The following is a 26,766-nucleotide window of genomic DNA, read 5'->3' as shown; positions in this document are numbered from 1 at the left end:
ATTGTTCAGTGCAGCTCTTCTTAATTTCATTGCAAAAGTGCAATGTTTTGAGAGAGGGGAAGTATGTTATATACACATTATGTGTGCATATACTAGGAGGCTAACCCACATTAGGCTTGTGAGCATGGGAGCATGGGAACAAGCTCTAGTGGAGCATGGGTTAGGACTAACCTTAAGGGTTAAGGTTAGGGTCAGGCATCCAAGGGTCACACATGGGAAATGGAGAGTCAAGAGTCACTTGAGGGCCCTCCTATATAATAGGGGTATGGGGCATGGGGCACACTCAAGGGAGGCTTAGAGGCTTGGGCTTGTGAGGCCAAGGTTATGTTATGCTCTCTTGTGTAGAGGATCATATCTACTCACTTACCATTTCACACTATAGCTACATGCTATTGGATTGGATTATACCTCTTGATGGTATGGGACATCAAGGTAGAGGTATAATGTATTTCATTATTATTCATGTGTGCATCCCTTGGGCTCGGGGGTGGTCGGGTGGATGAGTTTATGCTTGATTTATGCATGTTTATGCATAACAATTATCTAGAGAGATCTTAGGGTTTTAACAGCACATACATGGCTAGGTGAGTTACGTGCATGTGGAGTTCCTTGTTAGACTTGCAAACGTGCATTTATAAGTTTAGGAATATATGTGGGGATCTGCGAACCTGCGTAGCAATGTGTAAACATGCATTTCCACTTTAGTACATGTGTAGGTAAGTCTGACAGGTGTGTCAACTGTAGTGCTGAAAGTTCAAGGCCATGTGATGGTTCAATTTTTAGCATTTTTTAACATTATGGTCATTGGTGAAGGGAATATTTTCTAACCTTTTCCTAATGAGAATACTAGTGGGTTGACCCGTGCTTCACACGTATATAACTCTCAACTTGATATTTTTTAAATTCCTAAAGTATTAGGAGTCTATCTCTCCTCGAACCTCCAAATTACCTCTCGAACCTCTAAATTCTTGCCTAGCAGCTTCGCGAAACACTTCCTCCTTTATATAATATAGAGATTATGTAGATTTTCCTTGTCAAACGTAGGAATGTACTTGTAAACATGCTCTTGCAGGTTTTGTCTCGACGAGCACATACATAAGCAAACAAGAGAGCAGTTTTCATAATTTTGACTTAAAAATCCAAGTTTTTCTCTCTAATTCATGCTTAATGGTGCATGTTTTTGGGTTTTTAATTTGATAGGATGCTTTAGCTTTTCCTAACCTATCTAATAATATGCTCTATGCAACCTAATGGTGCATGTTTTTGGGTTTTTGATCTGATAGGATGCTTCCTAGCCTATCTAATGATATGATTAATGCAACCTAATGGTATTTCTATAAGGATTAATGGTGAGATTATGATCTATGCAACCTAATGGTGCATGTTTTTGGGTTTTTGATCAAGGATGCTTCCTAGCCTATCTAATGATATGATTAATGCAACCTAATGGTATTTCTATAAGGATTAATGGTGAGATTATGAATAAAAACTTAGAAATTTGGCAAATGTAAGAAGAAAAAGCTTAAATTAAAGGAAATAGAAGTGCACTTAATGGTAATCATGTAACTTGAGCTTGAAGAGTTGTTCCATGCTCCATTGAACCAAGAAAATTAATTTAAAAAAAATAACAACAAACATGAATTAAACAAGGAAATAGAAGTGAACACTTACTTGTAATCATGTAACTTGAGCCATGCTCCATTGAACCAAGAAAATTAATTTAAAAAAAACAACAAACATGAGTTAAGCAATACCAACCGATGGATTTGTATTCCAACTGGGCTATGACAATACTCAAAATGTAAAGTGTAGCAAAAGAGTCTAAGCTAGGGTGCTTCTCCTCCAACGACGCCAAATATATTCTCTGATTTGAGAAAACTAAAGCCTTACAAAAAGAAGAGGAAGTATGCAAGGGCTTGCACCTCTAACCATTCTTAGTAGAGCAATCCTCTCTTATGGAGAGCTAGGGTTCTCAACCTCCCTTGTCATTGTTTGTCACTACAAGGAGGCTTTACAAATGGGTGGGGAGAAGAGAGAGAGAGAGAGCTATGGAAAGCTCAACCTCTACATAAATGCCTCGGTGAGGGAGAGCATGTAGGAGAAAGGGAGAGAAGGGGAGAGGGAAGGGGAGAGGGAGAAGAGATCTTGCATCAACACACCACCATCACTCACCCACACAATCCTCAAGCATGCATGCAATAAAGAAAAGAAAGCATACAAGCAAACTTCAATCATCACAAGAGAAAGAAACTCAAACTTAATTGTTAGAATGTGATGATATCCTTTCTCATTAATCCAAATGTCTTATATACAAGACTCATATTTACAATGCTGGCCAGCTGAGTGGGGGGGAGGGGGCAAAAGCTAGTCTAGGATAATTTCCTAGACTAAGTATACATTATCGGCATTGCACAAGTCACAAGCTCGATTTTGACTATCTTTCAGCATTACACAAGTCGTAAGCTTAGAGATTTTCCATAATCATTTACATGAAGCACATTATACAGTATTAAAAATATGATTAAAAAATGTCACTATACCAATATGGTTAACAAGTGGTGTTAAAGTGAAGCATAATTCACTTTAACAACAAACATATAGCATTGACTTTGAGGAGACATTCAACCTAGTTGCTAGGATGGCAAGCTTGAGAGTTGTCATTGCTATGGTTGCAGCTAAGGGATGGTCTTTACATCAGATGGATGCAAAGAATGCATCTTTACATGGTGACATATAGGAGGAAGTTTACATGGTACAGCCATCAGGATATGAGGATTATACACACCCATATTTTATTTGCACAAGTTGCCATGCCGTAAAGCCTTGTATGGCTTGAGGCAAGCACATAAAGGATGGTCAGACAAGAGGAAGTTTAAGATATTAGATGTCGATTATTGGATTTTAGATATTTAATGTCATTATTGGATTTAGATATTTAATGTCGATTTGTGAAAGTTTGATAGGGGGATTGTGCTAATGGTCATCCATGTTGATGACTTGATTGTTAAGTGACAATGATGATGATATTCATGAGGGGAAGATGCTTCCTAAGAAGAAGTTTGATTTGGGTGAGCTGCAATACTTCTTGAGTATAGAGGTGATTAGATCACATGATGGGATTTGGCTTTTACAGAGGAAGTATGCTTTTTTAAACATGTTGTGTCTAAGTATGGGATGACTGGACCAATGCGAGAATCATTGGAGGAGATTGTCTGGCAGATAAAGGTGATCTCATGGAGGACCCTATTATGTACATGCGCGTTTGATTTACATGACTATCACTAGGCCATATTTGAGCTATTTGGTTGGACTAGTGAGTCAATTTATGCAGGCCTCAAGGAAGCCACATTTAGATGCGGCTAGGAGGATACTCAGGAACCTAAAGTCCACAGTACATTATGTACTTCTCTATGTGGCTGGTATACAGGTATACATACATGGGTTCCCATGTACATATACAGGTATACGTACATGGGTACACGTAAGTAGATTAGATTGGTAGTGTCTTAGTAGACATGAGATCTACTAACGACTTTTGCTCTCTTTTGGGAGTGCTGCTGTTAGCTAGCGCAACAAGAAGTAGGTGAGTGACATCTTCATAAAGGCATTAACACAAAGGAGCTCATAGGTTTAGAAGCTTACTTGGAGCGCAAGGTATCCAGTTGAGCTCGAGGGGGATTGTTGAGTTATCAAGCTCAAATAGTGCAGATATGAATGCCATGCCAGGATGACCCCTCCACACTTATACCACTGGCATGGTTGGTGGGATTATGGTTAATATGTCGCTAGTGGTTTACAAGCTGTAACTTTGTTTACTGTTATTACGCCAGCTCATATAGTCAGGTTCACACTATGGACCTTGTATGTTTTAATAGTAGAGTACTTTCCCTTATAGTATGTTTTAATAGAAGAGTATTTTTCCTTATAGTATGTACTCTTATCTTTATATTATGGTTGTTTGTTTTAATAGTAAAATATGTTCCCTTATAGTATGTACTCTTATCTTTACGGGTTCACACTAGGACCTTGTATGTTTTAGTAGTAGAGTACTTTCCCTTATAGTATGTACTCTTATCTTTATGTTATGGCTGCAGAGACAAGTGTAGAAAAAATCAGTCATCCATCTCTCTCGTGTGTGTGTGAAGAAGTTTGATTGCAAGGAGCTCAATCTCACCCTTCCCCCCCCCGCATTCTTCTCAAGAGCCTCTCGATGCTGCCGTGAAGTTCGTGGACATAGTGAAGGTTGCATTCTTATACGACAAGGGCGCGCTACTTAGATAACCTTGGAGGGGGGTCACCTCATAGCGTTGGAGCTGGTGAAGGTACTAATCAAGCGTGACCAACTCTAGAGGAACAAAAGAAGCCAGAAGGTAGAGGGCTGCAAAGATAGAGAAAGCAGCTAAGCTTTTGCACATTGTTAGAGATTTTCTAATTAAAGTTTTTGACCTTTTGAGATTTTTTTGACATGTGACACGTGGTTTTTTCTCACTAACCCAAAGTAAAACGAGTGATGATGCTGCTGCTGAATGCTGCTGAACGGCGCTTATCTACTCGGAGCACACGAGTGCACCTTACTTGCCGACGGGTGTACTCATGATTCTCAATACAACTGCGACGTCGACACCTGTTGTCTGCTGCCTCCCTCATACACGATGTCAAGCCCGCGCCCGGATGGTGGTGCTCATGCGCGCGCGCTCTGATTCAACCGTCTCCTCTGCCCAAGGACATGAACATGAAGATTTTGCAGGCGGAGCCCTGCGCAACGTTCGAGTTGTGCTCGTGGCCCCCCAGCATGCAGGCAACGTCGGCTCGGTCTGCCGCGCAGCTGCAAACTTCGGTGCCGCCCTTTACTCTTCAAAATGACAAATTTGTTTTGTGAGCGTATATCAGATGCTGATCGTTGCGGTTTTTCCAGGGAAGCAGAGTGCCGAGACGTCTTCCTGGTACGCATAACGAGTGGCATCGCCTTCGACATAGCAGCTAAACTAAACATGGATGCTGTTAGTAGATAACTCAGAGCGGGCATCCTTGGGGAGATCATGCTTTTAGTAGAGTAATTACAGCTAAAACATAGTCTCTTTAATCCAACAAAAATTTGTAAAGAGATTGTACATTAAAATGGAACCAGATATTAACCCTCTCAACGAGGTAAATGAAGGAGGGGCCTCTCTTCATTACCGGTGGCTCCGCTTGAAGGGAGACTACATTCGAGGGCGAGGGGTGAATTGCCTTAATGGGGCCTGGAATGCCAAACGATACTCCCCTCACCTCTGGTTGGGAAGGAGTGACATGCCTCTCTTGATAGCCCTGGAGCTTCCTTGAATGCACTCCCAGCAGCTGTCCCTGTTGCCGAGCTGTTTGTGAAGGCGTAGGTGGAGGCGGTCCTGATCATTGGCTCCACTTTAAGCCTGGCCACAGATGATTCAATCACCGAAGCCTGCAGCTCTTGGGGCAGCAATACCAACCTACTTAAGGATACCTTCCTTATCTTTAATCGTTCATCATCATGTCACAGACCTAATCCATGATGATCATAGCTCATCTGTGATCATTTACCTGTGCTCCTAACTATTGCCACTGCCATATTGCTCCACGTAGTGCTTCAATGTCTCGTCCTTGTGATGAGACCATATGCTCGTCTGCGTGGTTGATATACTGCAAAAGGACTTTGGAAGAGGTTTCACCAAGCCCCTGATGGTCTGGAAGCTCTGGGCCTGACTGCTATTGTGATGAACCACTTCTTGGAGATGGGGGGTTGTCGTTTGGCGACCACGGGATTGCGGGTGCACTTGGTGGGCCACCATCAGAGACTCTTTCTGGTGGGATAAATGAAGAGCCTGTCCAATGCCATCCTTATCATAGTGAATGGTGGGGCCCACCTCTATTACCCATGCCACAGTACCGCAACTGATAAAGTGGTCATGGTTGTGGTCCAGGTTGACGAGGTGCAGGATCCTATGCTAAACCTGCTGACTGGCAGGACAATCCCGTGCTAGGACTGGCAGGGACGGGAATGTAGGGATCTGTGCATGGTGGCGATCTAAACCTCCACTTTTGAAGACCTCTCTGAGCAGTGAGTGAGGAAGTAGCAGCTCTTGCGGAGGCAGACATTGCTTCAGAGATGCGTGAGAGAAAGAGGGAAAGAAAGAAAGAAAGATCTATTAATGTCTACAAACAGACCCGAAGGGCCTATGAGACCATCAATAGTACAATGATACCATGGGTTTACAGTGCCATGGAAAGGACGTGAAAACTGAAACTGAAACTGAAACATGACTGTGTAAACAACCTGATGGCAGATATGGCTATGGCAGGGCATGGAATGTCGTCGGAGAATCTCATGGATCTGTCTCTCTGTGTTGTGGAGATCCTTGGTCTTACCTGGATCGGGGGTGCTTGGCACGTAGGATGGAGTACGCCTGCTCACTTAGGTGTCACATGCGAAAGCTTTGGGAGCCTTCTTTCAGCCCTAAACTTATCGCTTAACCTTGGGTTATTCTTACCCTGGTTAATACTGATCTAAGGCCCAATTCGGGATGTAACAAGTCCTAATGTCATGTGCAAGACATGTGCAGGCTGATTCCCAAGACTAATCCTTGAAGGGAAACAAGATAAAGAGCAAGATTAAGGACCAGATTTTGGAGCTTGTGCTATTGGTTTGGGCAGGAAGACTCTGTGGAGGACAGAGGAGGCGGTTGGTTTCATGGGGCAGCCATGGGCTAGCCAAGACTTTGTGGAGGACAGAGGAGGCTGTTGGTTTCATGGGGCAGCCATGGGCTAGCCAAGACTTGTACACCTTTTTGTATTATAGAATATACTGAATACTCAGCTATCTCTCTCTCTTCTCTCTATCTTCTGTATGCGTTTTGCATCAACCATGTTCCAGGATGGTGTTTAGGGTTGAAAGAAGACTCCCAGAGCTTCCACATGTGACATTGGTATCAGAGCATCAGGCTCAACAAGGCTAAACATTGATTCAGTCCCATATGAAGGTGCATAGTCCAAGGAAAGGAACACAAAACATGGAAGAAGTTCCCATGAGGTTGGTTGGTGGTGTTCCACAAGGCCCAAGGGGAATGGCAGTCTTGTGAGTCAGGAAAGGCTTTCAGGCAACGGTTCCAAGAACGGAGGATGATCCTCCAAGGGGTGGAGTGAGAGTGCTAGACTCAATACTCAAGAAAAGAAGACCAAAGAAAGTGTTAAGGGACAAGGCATGAAGGGAAAGGAGGCAGGATGGAACAAATGCATAGATCTTCATCAGATTTGGCGACTGGGCAAGGTTTTCAGTGAAAAGGTTGCCAAGAAGGGAAGGATGACTAGTTTGAGACTCCAAAAATAAACATTAGGATGATTACAGTCACCCAAGAACAGAAGTTGGAATCCCGTCATCAAGTTTATAGGAGGGGGATTTCGTGTGCAAAACATGTGTAGGCTAATTTCCAAGACTAATCCTTGAAGGGCAACAAGACAAAGAACAAGATTAAGGACCAGATTTTGGAGCTTGTGCTGCTGGTTTGGGCAGGAAGACTTTGTAGAGGACACATGAGGCTGTCCGCCACCTCATGACATAGTATGTCTCTGTTGGTTGCGGTATTTTACGGAATATTTGTCCAGGCCTTGGCGGACAGCATCAAGTCGGCCAGTCCATGAAGGAATTCCAACCCTATAAAAGGGCACACTTGCTCATTGTTAGACTCATTCACTGCTCTAGGGAGTAGGGTCACTATATTAGATGTAGTCCACCTTTTCATGGGACAGCCATGCGCTAGCCAAGACTTGTATGTCTTTTTGTACTATAGAATATAGTGAATACTCAGCTCTCTCTCTCTCTTCTCTCTATCTTTTGTATGTGTTTTGCATCAAGCATGTTCTAGATCCAAAAGTGCTTACTACCTTCATGGTGGGTTGCTCTGGAAATGCATGATGACTTAAGGAGCTAGACCATTTAGGCTAGGATATGAATGTAACTTGGGAGAATGTTCGTTCGCTAGGAACAAGTTGCTTCAATTGAGAATCCTCTTCTATGAGCCGTGAATTGAGGGGTAGAATGAAAGAAATCTCAGATAGAAGTCTAGCTTCACAAGGGGTTTCGAGTTCTTTTTTGTTGAGAACTTGCGTGTTTATGTTGAGGGATCTCCACTAGAGACTTTCCTAGGAATATATTATGTGTGAGGAGAGATTCTGGTGGAAGAGAGGAGTTCGAGACAAGAACAGAAGGCTAACAGTTGAGTCTCGACCGTACCAGAAGTGAAAAGTTCTAGACAAGAATAGAAAACTGACAATTGAGTCTCGACCGTACCAGAAGTGAGTTGGGAATTTTTTTGGAGAGACTTCGGTCAGAGATTGATTGCTTTTTACATCTTATTGGAGAAAGATTCCATTACATCAGAATTGGGGTCTCCTGGTAACTAGGGCCAGTTTTGGTGGTTGGGAGGAACTTCTAACCATTACATCTTTATTGGGGAAAGACTCCAATGTCAAAATCACGAGTATCATGTACAAAGTGATAGTACTAATCTTACATTAGTTTGGTGATTAAACTAATCTAAGGTGGGTGACGTCTAAGCATACTCATAATGACAAATTGTTAAAACTAATTAAGCAGGAGACTTAAGCACAATTAGGTTACAAGATTAAGACTTGTACTCATATAGAGGCTTACGAGCTTGTTTCATGTTTGATTGCTTGAAATGGTCTCCTTTTATATAAGGAGGTACACCTTTTGGTTTGTACATGAATATGGGAGCCTTTGCTATGTGGCTTCATGCTAGACTTTGCTCTTTCTTAGCTACTCATTCTCACTCCTTACTTGTTCTTTGTGCTCAATGGCACCACATTTCTTAACACCCCCCCTTGGTGCCATATTTTTAGGGTACTGCAAGGTAGATGTGAGGTTTACAATATATTATCACCTCCCCTCTCTCCCTTTCTCAGTCTTTGCTCTTTGGCTTCACTCTTTGACTGCTTGTCCTTGCTTGTCGTCGTGTCCAAGGATGCTCTATGAGACCAAAATGTTACATCATGTCCATGGAATATATCATCATGGTACTGAAAGTAAAACTAAAAGAAAATATCCATTAAAAAAAGAAACAAAGAGCCTCAAGCTCTTGCATCAGCCAAGAATATCTCGCATAGGGAGTTGCAACATGGTATCCAATGTAGGCTGATAGTACCCAATGTAGTATTGCGGTGGTGGGAATGATGGCTTTGATCCTCCTAAGGTGACGTGAGCGTGAGCGGCGGCTGGCCTAGTCCAAGGTAACTTCTCTCGGGTGAGGTGGGTCCACGGGATCCACCAGTGAAACCTCCTGTGTATCTCATAGTATCTTGGGCAGCGACATATGTAATGCTCCTTTGCCTCAACCTCTGTGTGGCATAATCAGCATATCCTCTCCTGCTTGGGTCTCCGTATGAGCTCCCCAGCTCGGAAGATGTGCTCACCTCTTCCGATCTCCACTCTAAGGCAGTGGGATGAAACTCGCAATCCACATAGCAAGGGACATGTGAACACTCAGGTACCCGGCTGCTGGATTAATCCATTCTTAGGGAGCGTGAGGAAGTGATCTCTGTAAAAGTGCATCTTTGGTGGGAGCTCTGAAGGTGTGATCCATGTGTAGTGGGTGTAGAGGCTGAGAAGATCCAACTAGACAATCCAGTTGGTTTCCTCATGAGAGAGCTAGAGAAAAGGGGAGTCCAAATTGTACTGAAGGGATGGGAGGAAGTTCGTGCGGAGCCCATATCTTGAGAACCAAGTGGAAACTTGGGCATACCATACTCCACGGTGGCCCTTGAGTGCTAGCTGTCTCGAGGACTCGAGGGCAAACCTTGGGTACTTGTGGGGATCCATGTGAGTGGTGAGATGGAGGTATGTAACGGTTTGGAAGAGTGTATCCACTACCGTTAGGGCTGTCGCAAACTCTGCCTGGATAATCTGGTGTGGGACTAATGGTTTGCTACGGATCATAGGGAGAACATCATGACTCGGGGCCTCTCAACTGGCTGCCAATCCTCATCGGATAAATCTGCGCCCCCCCCTCCCTCCCTCCCCCCCCCCCCGCCCCTAGAAGGTTGCTCCATACATCAAGGCTGGTGTGACCAGGGTGTCAAAAGGCCAACCCTTCGTTCTGGGCTCGTGGAAATGTGCCTGGAAGCACTGCCGCTCAAGGTTGCATATCCCCATGTCACTTTGGCATGTGCTGCAAGAAGTATGGTGAAGCTCTTTCATTTCTGTCTGCACAGATAGTCTGAAAGAGCCCTTTAATGTGTGTGTGTGAAAGAGAGAGAGAGAGAGAGAGAAAGAAAGAAAGGAAGAAAGGAAGAAAGAAAGATATATTCACGTCTACGAGAGGCCAAAGTCGGCCTATGAGAGAGAGAGAGATAGATAGATAGATATTAAGCGTCTACTAAAGACCCAATGGGCCTATGAGACCAAAGTGATACAATAATGTCCATAGCATATCTCATCATGGAATGGAAAATAAAACAGAAACAAAACATAGCTATCTCAATGGGGTGATACAAAACTGTCCATGGAAACTCATCATGGAATACCAACCGAGAGAGAGAGAGAGAGAGAGAGAGAGAGAGAGAGAGAGAGAGATTTGTTTTTCCAGGTGGATCCAGCTTGTGATCACCATTCTCAGGAGGGGTTTAATGCAGCTGCTAATTCCATATCTAGGGAACTTCTCCAACGAGTTCATGTCAAAGAATCACTGCCACAGGCTATAGAAAACTGCTCTATGGTAGATTGTGAATTGCTCCTTTTACATATCTGTCTTGGTGATGGTTGTATCAGATTTCTTTCCTGTTATATTAAGCAATTGTTTGCATGCTCTATCAGGCTGTTGCTTTTACAAGACGCACAGGGAAAATTAGGCTTCCAAGCTTCACCTTGACAGAGTTGATTGTACCAGAACATGAAAACCTTAAACTTGCGGTGTTGATACCAGCCTTATTTGTTATGTTTACTTTTAGAGCTTTTATTCGGTGTTGATACCAGCCTTATTTGTTATGTTTACTTTTAGAGCTTTTATTCGGTGTGCCAACCCAGTTTTGGGCAAGGGCTTGGAGCTAGAAATGTCGTTTGAGGCTGTAAATGAGTTATGTAGGCGTTCAATCTTGCTAGGAGGCATTTTGATTATTTTTCATTCAATGCATTAATCTTATATCAATGATGGAACCATTTGCAGCTCGTGTTTGGGAGAGAGGATTGTGGTCTTCACACTGATGAACTATTGCAATGCACCCATGTTTGTGCAATATCCTCTGGTGCATGGCAGGGATCTCTTAGTACGTGTAAATGCTATTGAGTTATTATGGATCAAATGTAATCTTAGTCTCACTGTTGCTTTCATGGCATCCATCTCAATAAAGTGAATTTTTTGTGTTTGACAGATTTGAGTCATGCAGTGGCAGTGGTGCTTTCGAGATTGTACGAATCGTGGGCCCCTACAGAAAAAGACTTATATGAGGCGGTACGCTTGGATTCAATAGCTCACAAGACATTGCCAGGTTCGATTTTTTTGGTGCTTACCATTAATTGCTGACTTGAAATTTTATGTATGCGTGTGTGTGTGTGAGAGAGAGAAATGAAAATGAAATGATATATTAACATCCTCAAAAAGCCAAAATGACCTATGAGAGAGAGAGAGAGAGAGAGAGAGAGAGAGAGAGAGAGAGAGTTATATTAATCATCTACGACAGACCCCAAGGATCTATGAGACCAAAAGTGATACAAGCGGTACCATGGAGAGAGAAAGTTATATAAATCATCTACGAAAGACCTCGAGGGTCTATGAGACCAAAAATGATACAATGGTACAATGTGTGTGAAAATAAACCCGAAAGGGTATTTTATCCAGCCCAAAAGGGCCTATTTTGACATCTTATTTCAACTTTATCTGCTGGCCGACAGCCACACCTGACCGACCAGTACCCACTCTGCCTAAATATATATGAAACGCATCATTATTCAGATTGCACACGATTACAAGAACCTCTTCTGCTGGTCGCCTACATCAGGGCTACCATCATCGTTTACATCTCGTGTTGCTGCTACTGGTGCAGGCCGCCTACGTTAGGTGCAAACTCTGCGTTCTCTACTGCTGGACTGGCCGCCTACATCAGGTGTACCTTCAGCGTTTTTCTGCTGCTGGATTGGCCTCCTACACCAGTATATATATACACCCATTGCATGGTGTGTGATTTGCTTTGATCTCTCGTATATTCGGTCCTTTGGTCTCTTTTGCCCTCACATGATATCAGAGCTATCGTGAGCAAAAGGATCGAAGATTTTGAGAGCACACAGCATGGAACGATTCTGGAGGATGAGCCTTTTTTACTAGATGTTGATTCTCCTTATTCAGATATGGATCACACGGAGGATGGGACTCCTTATTCACTGAGAGCCCTGTTCGAGGTCTTTCATTGGGAGACGACCAGCCTATTTTTACCTACTCACCCTCTACACCCTTGGCATCTCGTCTTTCTTTTCCGAGCTCATCAGGCGTTACTTCCAGAGGAGGATACATGCCTACAGCTAGTGTGCCAGTATTGGACCCAGATATTCAGCCTCATCTGGAGAGCCCTGCTTCTCATTCTAACCGACAGCCTGGACTTCGGTATGGGACTTTTTCTCTGGAAGGATAGGTACCTCCTCGGTCGTTTCCTACGGTCATCCGATCACTTGGGTAGTTGATAGTGGAGCTACACACCATATGGCACACAATGCTGACATTTTCATCTCTCAGCGTCCCACTAAGGGAGAAGTTCGATGTGGCAACAACACAATGATGCCCATCAAATTTGTTGGCACCGTCTTATTTGACACTAACACAGGTCCCAACCAGGCTACCGTGGACAATGTCTATCTTGTCCCTAATTTAGGCCTCACTTACTTTCTATATCTCCCAGCAGCCCCAACTCGATCGTGGAGTTTACTTCAATGAACGAGTTGTCGAGGTAATTGACGAGACTACCGGTCTTGTTGTTGCCAGAAGTCAAGCTCAGAAGGATGGCTTGTACCGGATGTCTACTTTTTTATCTGAGCCATCTTCTGATGGTTCGGAGTTTCATCGGGTTCGTGCCTATGTGACCCGAGCTCCATCTGACATTGAATGACTATGGCACTTTCGCTATGGTCATCTGCCCTATGACACACTCTACGAGTTATCTCAAGACCAGTTAGTTGTTGAAGGCATACCCAGCTTCAAACTGACAAAGGATGTTTGCCAGCCATGTCAAATGGGTAAGCAATATCGCTCACCATTCCCACAACATTCCACTCATTGTGCTCAAGGAATCCTCAAGTTGATTCATTTCGACTTGAGTGGCCAGTCCCCAACCGCTTCCTTGAATGGATCTCTCTACATGCTAATTGTTGATGATTATTCAAGGTGCATGTGGGTATATTTCCTAAAGCATAAATCCAACGCCTTCCAATACTTTTCCACGTGGGTTCGGTTAGTCACTAATCAAATGGGCGTCTCAATTGGGATTGCTCGCAACAGTGACAATGGTGATGAGTTTATCTCCCATCAATTTACTGAGTTCTTGCAAGACCAGGGCATTCAACGCCAACTCACCTCCACCAACTCTCCCTCACAAAATGGAGTGGTCGAGCGCAAGAACCGAACTGTGATGGATATGGCACGCTCCATGCTTTTGGAGCTGAGCTGCCTGAATGCCTTTAGTCAGAATTAGTCAACACTGCGGTGTACCTTCTTAACCGTTGCCCCACGGTTGTTGTTCCCCACAGGACCCCTTTGAGGCATTTTTTGGCGAAAAACCAAATGTTTTCCATTTCCGTGTCTTTGGGTGTCGTGCATACACTCACACTCCGAATGACACAAGGGGCAAGCTTGAGCCAAGGAGTGATTGCTCATTTTTGTGGGCTACTCTTCTGAATCAAAGGCTTGTAAAGTCTTTGATCCAAGATCAAACAAAGTCTTCGTTTGTCAAGACATTGTCTTTGATGAGCGAGATTTACTCCGCCTTTCGCGCTGCCCATACCAACCGAACAAGAATCTTAGACTATTTTTATGAACCCCATCAATCACCTACAACTTTGCCTCTTGAGGAGGCTTCCTCCTCCCGACAGCCACCTAGGGACCCTTTACCTCGCTGGTACCAATAGACCATGCGTGATTCTGGCATGCTTCCCCATGATACCCCTTTGGATGGTCCTCGTTGGTCCACTAGGACTTGCTCCTCGTGTCTCATTTGCCTCTTTCTTTTCCGCAGACTATGTGGCGCATGATGAGCCAACATCGTGGAAAAATGCTATCAAACCTCCATCCTGGAAACAGGCTATGGAACTAGAACTCGAAAGCATTGACCGTAATGGCAGGTGGTCCCTTATGGATCGCACTCGTTGTAAGGATATTATTTTTGGTTCACATCAAGCCAAAATGGTTGATATCATAGTTTTTCCATACGGCAAACGCATACGGGTACGGAAGTATGGAAAAAGTATGGTTCACACCCCCAAGAAATTCCATACGTTGGATACCATACAACACCCTAAATTTAAGGAAAAACATGCTACATATTACACAAAAAACCAAAGAAACTTGAAACTGCAAAGATTTTGGGATTAGAAAAAACATAAATGATGTAGAGCCAAAATCCAAACGCCGGACTTTATATTACTGTAACCTGTTTACATCATACATGTATGATCAATGATGTATCATGTAACATGTTACATAAGTAGGGACTAGGCAGTGTGGAGTGGGAAAATGCCAAAACCTGTCACATGTAGGCTGTGCCATGTGGACAAACATGAGGAGGTCCAAGCCTCCAAGAAACTAAATAAAACATGAGCAGTGATGAAAAACATAAGTAGGAAGTGGACAAAACATAAGTAGAGAGTGGAAGAATACTAAGTAACCTTAAGGGTTAAGCCTCATCAAAGCTCCCCTTATCCTCAGCATAATCAATGGGCTCCTCATCTGGGGCGCATGTGTGAATGAAAACCCAAAAATGGGCGTTCATGCGTGTAAAAACCTCTTGCATTGTGGCATAGTTCCAGTACCTCCCAAACTCAAAAGCCTCTACTCCGGTCTCAAAGCACATGATCATCTTTGACAACCAAATTTTCCCCCCCCTCATCTTCTCTCATGATCCCCTTTTGGTTTGAGAGGGGGTGTGTGAAAATAAACCCAAAAGGGTATTTTATCCAGCCCAAAAGGGCTATTTTGACATCTTATTTCAACTTTATCTGCTGGCCGACAGCCACACCTGACCGACCACCACCACTCTGCCTATATATATATATATATGAAGTGCATCATTATTCAGATTGCACACGATTACATGAACCTCTTCTGTTGGTCGCCTACATCAGGGCTACAATCAGCGTTTACATCTCGTGTTGCTACTGCTGGTGCAGGCCACCTACGTCAGGTGCAGACTCTGTGTTCTCTACTGCTGGACTGACCGCCTACATCAGGTGTACGTTCAACATTTTTCTGCTGCAGGATTGGCTGCCTACACTAGGGCTGTCTTCAGCAGTTTCCGTTGGCTATATTAGGGCCTCTCCTACTCTAGGGCCAGCTTCATCGCCTACACCAAGGGTGTCTTCAGCGTTTACATGTGGGCTGACATCAGCCTTACTTCAGCCTGTCTTCAGCGCTTACATCAGCGTTTTATCTTCAGACTTATGTCGGTGCTTTCATTAGGTTCCCTTCAGCATTGTTATCTGTGTTTTTTGGGACAGCAGCCCTCTCTGCTCACTTCTTCAGGACGGCAAGCCTACCATCTGCCTCGGATCGTGACCTTCTCTGTCTGCATTATCATGGGACAACAGCCCTCTCTGCTCCTTAGGAGTCTCACATAGAGCTCCTCTACTGGATTTTATCATATCTATATATACACACCCATTGCATGCTGTGTGATTTGCTCTGATCTCTCGTATATTCGGTCCTTTGGTCTCTTTTGCCCTCACACCATGGATATACCGAGCCATGGAAAATTGAAAGAAAAGAAACAATCTAACACTAGTGTATGTACATGTAATCATCAAATGATCATGTATGCCGTAACCACCGCCTTGGTTGGAAGTGATTTGATGGTGGAGGGAATGTTAGCATGTCATATCAACGGAAAATATCTTGGATCTTGTTGAGATATCGAGCTCAACTAGTGCGGATATGGATGACATGTCAGGATGACACCTCCGCACCTATGCCACTGGCGTGGCTGGTGAGATTATGGTTGATATGCCACCAATAACATGCGGAAGCTTCGGGGGAGATCGGTAACTTCGATGCTTAGAAATCAGCACACTTTTCGCAACGAAAGTAACGCACAAAACTGAATATAGATGTGCAGAAAATAGAGAGAGAGAGAGAGAGAGAGAGAGAGAGAGGGAGAAGAGGACACAGTATTGGGTCCCGAATACCCTCTGTAGGGCCCCCACCACGAATGGTGTATTTGCTTTTATTAGAATGATGCAAATCTTAAAATAAAAGATTGAACCTGAACCTTCTTGGCTGAGGAGGATCCTCTGCCCTTGACCTTCAATTCTTCACCCTTTGCGTTAGCTTCTCCTTGGCTGTCTTGGCCCTTGAGTTAACTCCAGCACTTTGTGAATTATGAGATAGTGGAACTGAGTGATGCCCTGGGTATTTATACCCCTTCAGTATGCTGGTCTGCTGATCGGCTGGTTAAATTTCCCTCCACGACTTGTTTTATCTAGCATTAAATGCTGATTTTTATGTGTGTTCACACTGCCTTTAATGGCTGGCCAGGCTGCCCATTAGATGGACTGCTGGGCAGTCCTGCGCAGCCTGTTTGGGCTGCCCAGCCAGGTTGGCTGGCTGCCTATGGCTAGCCCACAGTCTGGCCAAACCTTGAGGCTGGCCGACTGGGCTGCCCGGGCCTGCAATGCTGGCTGACAGCCCCTTCCAGCCCATCACATGGCTGGTGGGCACAGCCGGGGCCTCCCTGGCCCCTTGGGGGTGGGTCTACACTCCCCCATACCAACATCAATAGTCTTGGGGTAGCCCTATGGGCTGGCCCCATCTCTACATGAGAAAACCAACATGCCTACACAGATGTCTGGCATCTGGTCGCCGACCAAACACACAGAGCACGTGACATCATTCCAGAGGGAGACTTACAGCGCGGACTAGCATTGTTTCATGTGCAAGGCAATGCACACCTGACCTTGGACGCATGTGTAGGACAATGCACACCTGACCTCAGACGACTGGAGTGGAACCCTGGCTGGCTCGTCTAGGACCCAGGTCCTGCACCTTCACCTTCTGTACAGATATGTCTACGTGGCATCCAAGTGCAGGATGCACGTGACATCCCCTTTAGCATAACTTGATGGAAGCTGCATAGCCTCCAAATAATCGGTCGGATAGTCGTTGAAAAACTCTTTGTCAAGCCATACCGCTTCGTGGGTCCCTCGGTCATGAAACTTTGTGAGGAACTGTCTTTGCCTTGGGCCTGAGCCTTGCTTGAAGCGGTGCAAAAGGATCTGTTTTGGAACCATAACTTCAACTTCATTAATGATATCTGGTTCTGCCTCGTCTTTTACTTTTGAAGGGATAGGACCTGCATATGGTTTTAACCAATTGACGTGGAACACATCGTGCATAGTCCAACTCGGAGGTAGCTTCAACTTCATTGAAACCTCATTAATCTTTCTCTGGATGGGAAAAGGTCCAAAGCTCCTGAATGACAACTTTGGGCATTGCTTGTTCACTTGTTTTAACCTTTGCTTCATAATCCGAAGATACACCCAATCACCTTCCGAAAACTTCATATCTCTTCGGTCTTTGTTGGCCTGTCGAGTATAGGCCTCCTACGCTTTAGCCAATCTGTCTTTTACTGACTCCAAAATCTCTTGGTAAGACTCCGTCAGTCTGTTCACTTTAGGTACTGAAGACGAGGTTCTGGTCAATAGCGACTGGAATGGTCTTCCAAACGTTGCCTCATATGGAGTCCTGCCAATAGCCAATGCTGAATGAACAAATGGGAAACATCTTTGGCGGTCACATTGGCCCTGCATGGAATAAGCATAACCAATTTGCTAAATATATCAACTATAGTCAAGCACTGAGTATTACGCTTACCTGGACTGGGAGGCAGATTCGTGACAAAATCCATCAAAATATCTTGGAAAGGTCCCTCAGGAATTGGCAAGGGTTGTAACAACCCTATCTTCTTCCCACGAGGAGCTTTCACCTTTTGACAAATATCACAGTGTTGTATATACGAAAACACATCTCGCCTCATCTTTGGTGAATAATATTGCCGTTCCAACTTCTCCAAAGTCGAATTCATGCCCCTATGACCACCAATAATGGCGTCATAGGCGTCATGGAGAAGAGTTGCCCTGAATGACTTCATGACACATAGTCGGCCTTTGTAGAAAAGCCAACCATCGCGTATCAAAAAGTGGCATGGTCCTGTGGCATCCGATGCCTGTTTCCATTGTGTACCGAATTCCTTGGAATCCGCGTACGTGTGCTTCATGTCATTGAGTCCCGTACTAACAAGGTCAAGTCTAGTGGTCTGAACTAACGTTACCTATCCCTTCTGACTCAAAGCATCGGTCACTGGATTGGCCTTTCTTGGAAGGTACTCAATCATACCACCAAATTGTTGGAATATCTGGTTCCAATGGTGCTGTCAGTCACTCCACTGTGCACTTGGCATTGTCCGAATCTAGCGTAATGCCTAATAGTCACGGCCATAAAGAAAATGTTTCCAATGTTTCAAGGCTTGTATAATTGCGAGGAGTTTCCGATCGTAGACCGAGTAATTCTTTTCTGCTGCGGGTAGTAACTTAAGCTATTGGATGACCATTCTGTTGTAATACACCTCCAATTGTGATGTTACTCGCATCGGTGATCACCTGGAATGGCTCGTTCCACGAGGCAAGTGCTACACAAGGCGCCTCTGACAGAGCTACCTTGAGGTTCTTGAATGCCTCTGTCACATGCACTCTGCACTCAGTGCATGGTGACAAACTGGCTCATCATCAGCAGTGCAATAGTTGTACAATATTACAATAGGATGATATTTGTCGTACGCCGTGACCCCATTGTACATCCTCAGTCTAGGAGGCACGAGCTACGTAGGTCATTCCTCAGCCTTAGCGGGTCAATCAATCAATCAAGTCCCTTAACCCACTTGGAGAGAATCATTCATGCATGTAGAGTCAGTAGAAGCCTTAGGGTTTGCATCAGAAAGCACTCTGCATTTTGCATAATATGCATACATATGCCTATGCATCATTTAGAACATCCCAGAAGCCCTAGGGAATTTACTAGGATTTATCTGGTATTTTTTTCATATTTTATAGTATTTATTTAGCATTTATTGTCATTTATAAATATAAACTTTATTAAATGACCAGCCAACTTGACCAACCTCCGGTTAGTATAAATAGGCTTGCATAGGGCTTAGTTTATCATGCAGTCTTCAGTGTGCTAAGAGCTTTCCTCCTCAGCCCTAGGAGTTCCCTTGCCTTCAGCACTAGACTAGTCTCATCCAGCCCTTGGAGTGCTTGAGTTTGCTTCAGCCAACCTTGTTCATCCAACACCTGCAGTTCAGCAGTCCCTACAGCCATAGGCGCCTGCATTCAGCCTCAGTTCAACGCCAAAATTCAGCATACAGTCAAGCCTCAGTTCAATGCCAGAATTCAGCATAGAGTCGAGCGTTTTCTGCATGTGCACCAGCCGCGTACAGTCCTTTGCGTTTACAGATCAACAACCGTACAACCAGCGTTTCTGTCCATATATGCGTTTCTGTCCAGCAGTAGAACAGCCTGCGTTTTTGTCCAGCAGCCTGCGTTTTCAGTCTTGCATCAGTTCTACAGCAGTGTCCAGCCTTCTATGCATCATCCATACATGCAACAGTCATCTGGTGAAGGTAACACAGCATTCATAAGCATTTACAGCATTCTAACATAGCGTAGAACAGTCCACCATCTCCTTTTCTCAGCCTCAGGTGTGCAGCCCTTCCTCATGTCCTTGGGAAGAGTGCATAGGCTCGAGATCAGTTCCTCGAGGTGTTTCTACAGCCGTGTACAGTTCAGCCAATCTCCGATCCTCTGAGATCTTGCGTTTGGCTTATCTACAGTCCACAGTCATTCTCTCTAAGGAAAGAAAGCAAATACTATCTCGTTATCGGGATAGGGGGCCCTTCAATGGGTGATTCGGGACCCAATGTGGTGTACAGTTCTCATATCTCTCTCTCTCATATCTCTTTAAAGTTTGAAGTATTAAAGTGGATTGCTAAACTCACAAAACTCAGGATACAGAAGACGGTGTGAGCATTTGTGTGACAGGATCTTACAATACAAAGACTTCCGCTGCATGTCACATTGGTATCAGATTCAGATTGTCTCCACACACACCGTATCCTAGCGAGGGGGCATCCTTGGATGGTTAGATTGCGTTCCAGCACGACCAGCGACTTCAGCATCATGTCTACAGAAGAGAGTACTCATCAGCCGTAAGACGTCTCCCTTGAAGGAGACCTTGTTCTTCCGCCTACAGCAGACACCATAGCTGTTCTTAGAGCTCAGATTTCATGTGCCTATGGTGTGTGAGAGAGAGTTGAGAGGAGAGAGTGTTGGGTTAAAGGCATTATGCCCACCCTTATAGTGTGTACTAGCCCATAAGTTATAGTACATAGTACACTTAGTACTTTTAATGTACTAAGTGCACTATGTGTACTAGTGCAATATACATGTGTGATAGGGGAGTCACACACTCATCACATTGAGTTGACTTATCCCCACAACTCTCTCTCTCTCTCTCTCTTCCTTCTCCCTGTGTGTTTGTCTCACATGAAACTCTAACCCTAAATCTCCCATTCAACAGGGTACAGTCCAGCCGTACTTCGGAGCAGCAAAAGATGACACCAGCAGAGAGGAGCTATGATGACAAGGGTTGGGCGCTGCTGTTACGCCTTGGAGAAGGTGACGAGGAGCGAAGCGAATTTGCCCAGGGCCAGTGCTACACGTGACGGCTCTCACCGAAGCTGGCGGCTATAGGGGCTCGTTCGTAGGTGTGTTTGATGGACGCCCGCCTGCCAGCATGCGCTTATCCGCACAACGCGTTGCTACAAGCGCACGCACGCGTACACCTGCAAGCGTGTTCGCCTGCTTACGTGTGCTGCCCAGCGCTGACACGACTGCGCACCTGTACTGCCCAGCGCTGACACGACTGCGCACCTGTACTGCCCAGCGCTGACACGCCTGCGCAACTGTACTGCCGAAACGGGCTGAGCCTCTGCACTCGTTTTGTTACGCTACTGGCCAGTCGCCTGCCTGCCAGCCTCGCAAACCTGTGTCATGCACACTGCACACGTTTGCTGTGTGCCTACCTGCTTGCGACTCTACAACTCACGACAGAGTAGAGATTGACCTTCTGTCGACCTTGCTCACAGGCACTAGTTGAAATCACAGGATTGTGTGAAGAGCTGGGTGCTTCCATAGAGGGGAAGAGGGAGAGGATCAAGATGGCTCTGATGCCTTCATGTGCGCTAATGTACCATGTATGATCAGAAATTGATCTTAAATCAAGGGGCTTTTCAAGATTTTATGCTTGTTGAGCTTGGCAAAGCAGTAGGCAAGACATTTATGCCTTGAATCCTTAGAAATCAGCTTGCAGTCAAGGGGCTTTTGCCCAATTTCTGTTTGACTGTTGTATGCAGTGATAGGAACTGTAAAAGTCTGATTTTCACTCATTTGGACAGCCAGAAGAGCATTTATTGCTACTGTACCTGCTGCTAGAGATTTGGTACAGCTCTGTACAAGTTTTGGCATGGCTGCACATTGATTTGAGTGACCAAAAGGCTCAATTTCAGCTGCTGTACTTGCCGGTACAGGTTTGGTACATCATTGGTGAGCACTTGGTACTGTTGTACAGTACTTTGGAAGGGCAACACAACACATTTAAGGTGCTGTCCTAAATCTGCAGCAACCAGATTTTGATGATTTTATCACATACAGTGGGAGTAGAGTTGCATTTTGGGAGAACAACTGTGAGCACTTTGTGTGCTTTTGGTGCAGTGTTTGCACATTTTGCAGGGAGTCAGGCATTGACAGGTTGCATATTGCTATGGCAACCACAGGTGAGAGCTCTTCATTGCTTCACATCAAGAAGCTTGAAGGCTTACATAACTATGACATTTGGCAAACCCAGTGCTATAATGTGTTGCTCCAGAAGAAGCAGCACAAGCCCATCAAAGAAAGGGGTGTAAAGCCCGCTTCTCTTACTGCTGAAGAGTGGGAAGATATGGATGAGCTGGCAAGATCTACTATCATGTTGTATGTGTCAGACTCTTTACTTTTCAGCATTCGTGAAGAGAAGACAGCTTGGGGAATGTGGCAGAGATTGCAGGACTTGTATGCCCAGCAAAGTGCCTCAAGCAAAGTGTATTGGTTGAAGAAACTCATAGGTCTTCAAATGAAGGAAGGGGCGTCTATGGCAGCCCATCTAAATGAGTTTAATGGTATTGTCAGCCAGGTCATTAATCAAAAGTTGGCAATGGACGATGAGTTCAAAGCCACTTTTCTCTTATGCACTTTGCCAGAGAGTTGGGACACATTCAGGACAGCCACTAGCAATTCAAATGCTATGCTGTCATATGCAGATGTTGAGGGTGCTCTTCTTCAAGAGGAGATGAACAGGAAAAACAACTTTGTTGGAAAGTCCAATGCAATGAATGCACGTGGGAGATCCCAGCAAAGGGGTAAAAGCCAAGAACGGGGAAGGAGCAAGTCTCGCTCCAAAAAGGACTTGGAATGCCATTATTGTGGCAAGAAGGGACACATCAAAAAGCAATGCTACAAATGGAAAAATGATCAAAAGGAAAAAGGAAAAGGCAAAGGCAAAGACAAAGATGAAGCCAAAGATGTAAAGCCAAAGGGCAAAAGTGGAGTCAAAATTGAAGAAGTCAATGTGTCACATGCAGGTGACAGTGAGGATGAAGTCCTATTCACGTCTTCACTTGATGCCCATTCACTTCTTACAGGAGATGGTCATGGTATGCACTCATGGATCATTGATTCAGGTGCCTCCTTTCATGTCACAGGTTGCAGAGACTTGTTTGTCAGGTATACTGCTGGCAATGAAGGAGCAGTTTATTTGGGTGATAACCATGCATGCAAGATTCTTGGCAGAGGTGATGTGAGGCTTGTGTTTTCTGATGACTCACAGCTTATGCTCCATGATGTCAGGCATGTGCCTGAGATCAAGAAAAACCTGCTTTCTACTGGACAGCTTGATGATGCTGATTATGTTACCACATTTGGTCATGGAAAGTGGAAAATTAGTAAGGGCTCACTGGTTGTTGCCAGAGGCTCTAAGGTGGACACTCTTTACTTCATGCATGCAGGTGTTTGTCACCATGCTAATGTAAATGCAACCGAGCTGCCGGAAATCTCTATGTGGCATAGCCGGTTGGGACACATGAGTGTCAAAGGAATGGAGCAATTTAGCATTGTTTGCTGCAATCCCTCACATACGAGGTTTTCTCCCCTCTTGCTCGGGACATGTATTCCTTTCGATGATGATATTGAGAGCAGGTTCTCACCTGTGTTTTCTCTCTCACTCTCTCTCCTGTGTTTCCACTTTCCCTTCTTCCGCTGCACATTCTATCATGGTATCAGAGCGCCGGTGAAGAACAGTGTTGGATGCTCCCTCCTATGTTTTTGTGTTTTCAACAAGGTGGACAGATTTGCGTTTTCTCTCAGAGTTGCTCCTGGTCGCCTGCCTCTTCTAGGCGTTTTTTTCTCTGCAGCCCGTGGTCATCCATAACAGGTTTTGATCCCTAAGATTACCCCTTTCCTCACTTGTTTTCTGCTCTGTTTTCAAGGCAGCAGCACCTAGAGTGTTGCATTTTTCTACAGGTAGTTTTCTACAACAACAAGCAGTGAAGAATGAGGGAGGCAAGCCAGCTATATATATGCCCACATGAAGGCAGCCGACTAGGGAAAAAGGTCCTCCACGACTTGGACTTCAGATCTTCACTCACACATGTATTCTCTCAACAATTTGAAACAAAACAACACATACTAGAGCATAAACAACTCATCAATCCAAACCCATACAAAGCCTTTTGTATATAGTTGAGAAATTGAGCTAGTCTTACCCTGAGACATGGGGTTCAAACAAAAGAGAGAAAGCACCAAGAAATAGAGGGATCCTCCACAACAAAAACTCTTCAAGCCTTTATCTTCATTTCCACAAGTATCAACATCAATAGTCTGTGCTGCAGCCACACTCTGCAGGTCTCCACCTTCAAACATAGCAAGGAATAATTGAGCAAAACGTTGGATTTACCCAAGTCCTAATAGAGCTGCAACTCCCAGAGATTCTATTGCATCAACCTCCTACAAGATCCTCTGCTTCCCCTTGCAGCCTCTACTCTGCTCTGCTCTGGACAGACCCAAGCTTCCTAATCTATGCCCGCGTCTTCTTCCCAAACAAAACATTGTATTCACAAGCAAGCTTCCACAAAGCTTCTTCACAATTCTACTGTCTCTCTCTCTCTGTGCTAGATGATGACATATGGGAGTTCTCTAGGGATGGAGACATCATCTTGTTAGGGGACTTTAATGCCCGGACGGGCAACCGCCAGACAGCCTTTTATGATACCTTAGAGGAGATGCTGAGAGAGCTGGACACTCTGGATATGGGATTAGACAGACGCTCACAAGATGTGGAGTGCACAGAGTATGGGAGATATTTGGTAGATATGGGGACTGCACATGGGTTGGCCATACTTAATGGCTTGCAGAGGTTTCCGTCAGCAGCTGGAATATACTAACAGAGACTTTACAGGATGCAGCGAGAGAGGCATATCCACATACTCAGCCTGGCCAGCGTTCTCGGTGTATGCCCCAGAATAGCTGGTATGATGAGGAGTGCAGAGAGACAAGAGCCCGACTGCAGTGGGAGGTTGCTTTGGGAGTCACTACTCACCGACAGTCACGTATTGCCTTCCGGCGCCTTGTGCGAAGGAAGAAGCAGGCCTTCCTTGCTCAGCTAGAGCAGGAATTATACCAGCTGTTCTTGAGCCAGGATTCGAGGGAGGCTTGGCGTTTGTATCATGAGTCCTCCCCTACTTTGGCCATCACTTCTACAAAGGTCTGGGGTAGCTATGCAGCATCTCTATATACAGTTCCTAGACAGACACCTTTTCCTAACCTGCCAGCACCATGCCCACAGACATGTACTTTCTTTACCGCAGAGATGGTAAGGAAGGCCATTGATAGGATGAAGACTGGGAGAGCATATGATCATGATGGATTGGTTGCTGAGCACTTTATTCATGCGAGAGACATGCTGGCAGAGCTTCTAGCAGTGATGTTCAATCGTGCTATGTGTGAAGGCTTACCCGAGACTTGGAGTAGGTCCACCATCGTGCCTATCTTCAAGTCAGGGGACCCTATGTAGCCAGGGAATTATCGCACTATTATGATTGGTCACACACTAGCACGATTGTATGCATCCATTCTTGAGCAGCAGTTGAGTAGATGGGCAGAGAGAGAGGGCATTCGAGCAGAGGGACAAGCAGGGTTCAGGAGAGGTTTCTCTACTCTTGACCACATCTTGACTCTGCGGGCCATTATTGAGGAGGGCAGGTCGCATGGGCGACGGATTTATTGTAGCTTTGTGGACTTCCGCAAAGCATTTGATACAGTGCCCAGAGCCAGATTGATGAGGCGATTACAGGAGATGGGGGTACCCACAGAGCTCATATGGGGGATTATGGCTTTATATAGATCAGTTGCAGGACAGGTACGCACCCCAGAGGGGGTCTCTACTTTGGTTCACAGGAGTGAAGCAAGGTTGCCCGTTATCTCCTTCATTGTTTGGTATGTATGTGGATGAGGCTTCTGACTACATTGAGAGATTGGGGGACAGAGGAGCCCAGCTAGCAGGTACATGGATCCCACTATTGTTATATGCTGATGATATTGTGTTGATCTCTGACTCCCCTGAGGGTATGCAGGGTCATCTGGATGCTTTACATGAGTTTGCACATGATAGTGGATTGTCTGTCAACCTTGGCAAAACCAAGGTTATGGTGTTTAACACCACGCCACAGTGGGTTAGGCGATCAGCTCCCACATTTATATATGGGCCGGAGATTGTGGAGTATACATATCTTGGGGTAGTATTCAGTGGGCCAGTGTTTTCGATGAGGAGAGCAGCAGAGACTAGATTGACTAGAGCACATGCAGCCCTGGGTGGTTTGGAGAGGATTTGTTCGCAGGTTTAGTTTCAGGAACCTCGAACGAAACTTTGGCTTTTTGACACTCTAGGTACATCAACTATGCTTTATGGAGTGCAGATATGGGGACCTTCAGTGGGCCATCACAGCGCAGGTGGGTGGAGAGGTATGGAGAGGCCTTTGGTATCTATGATTGCTAGGATTATTAGAGCCAAGACCGTGGTACCTCATGAGATTATTCGAGCAGAGCTGGCGGCTACCCCTCTAGTGATTGAGGCTCTTACAAGATCAGTCTCCTACATACATGGCTTGTGGGATCTCCCCCGAGACAAATATGCACGCCTGGTCCTTGAGTCCTCCCGACAGTTAGCTTTACAGGGAGACACGGCTTGTTGGTATGGACAGATGACATCTTGGTTCCAGGCACATGGTTTTAGCATGGACAGATTGCCTCCCTTCCAGTATTCTCTGGATGCACCCTCTCTCACTCTCACATGGACAGAGATTACCAGACTCATCCGTCAGGATTTAGTTCAGCTGAACATTAGGAGGACA

At 45.0% G+C, this 26,766-nt stretch overlaps 1 protein-coding gene across 2 annotated transcripts in view; it reads left to right on the top strand.

Annotated features, from left to right (window-relative positions):
* The first annotated feature begins 4,537 nt into the window (after nt 1–4,537).
* The window catches only part of LOC147623498 (uncharacterized), a 51,180-nt gene continuing 28,951 nt past the window's right edge, over nt 4,538–26,766 (top strand). The window contains exons 1-6 of one of the 2 annotated variants that reach the window (XM_086821670.1): nt 4,538–4,837; nt 4,924–4,943; nt 10,644–10,742; nt 10,841–10,936; nt 11,190–11,289; nt 11,395–11,511. In XM_086821670.1, the coding sequence (XP_086677796.1) occupies nt 4,594–4,837; nt 4,924–4,943; nt 10,644–10,742; nt 10,841–10,936; nt 11,190–11,289; nt 11,395–11,511 (676 nt within the window). In that variant the 5' untranslated portion in view covers nt 4,538–4,593. Of the gene's footprint in view, nt 4,838–4,923; nt 4,944–10,613; nt 10,743–10,840; nt 10,937–11,189; nt 11,290–11,394; nt 11,512–26,766 lie in introns of both variants that reach the window. The other variant, XM_086821669.1, reaches the window with a different exon arrangement.

Source organism: Cibotium barometz, chromosome 27, assembly GCF_041138505.1.
Source record: "Cibotium barometz isolate CiBa-2024 chromosome 27, ASM4113850v1, whole genome shotgun sequence".
NCBI lineage: Eukaryota > Viridiplantae > Streptophyta > Polypodiopsida > Cyatheales > Cibotiaceae > Cibotium > Cibotium barometz.
This window is presented reverse-complemented; position numbering and strand designations above follow the sequence as displayed.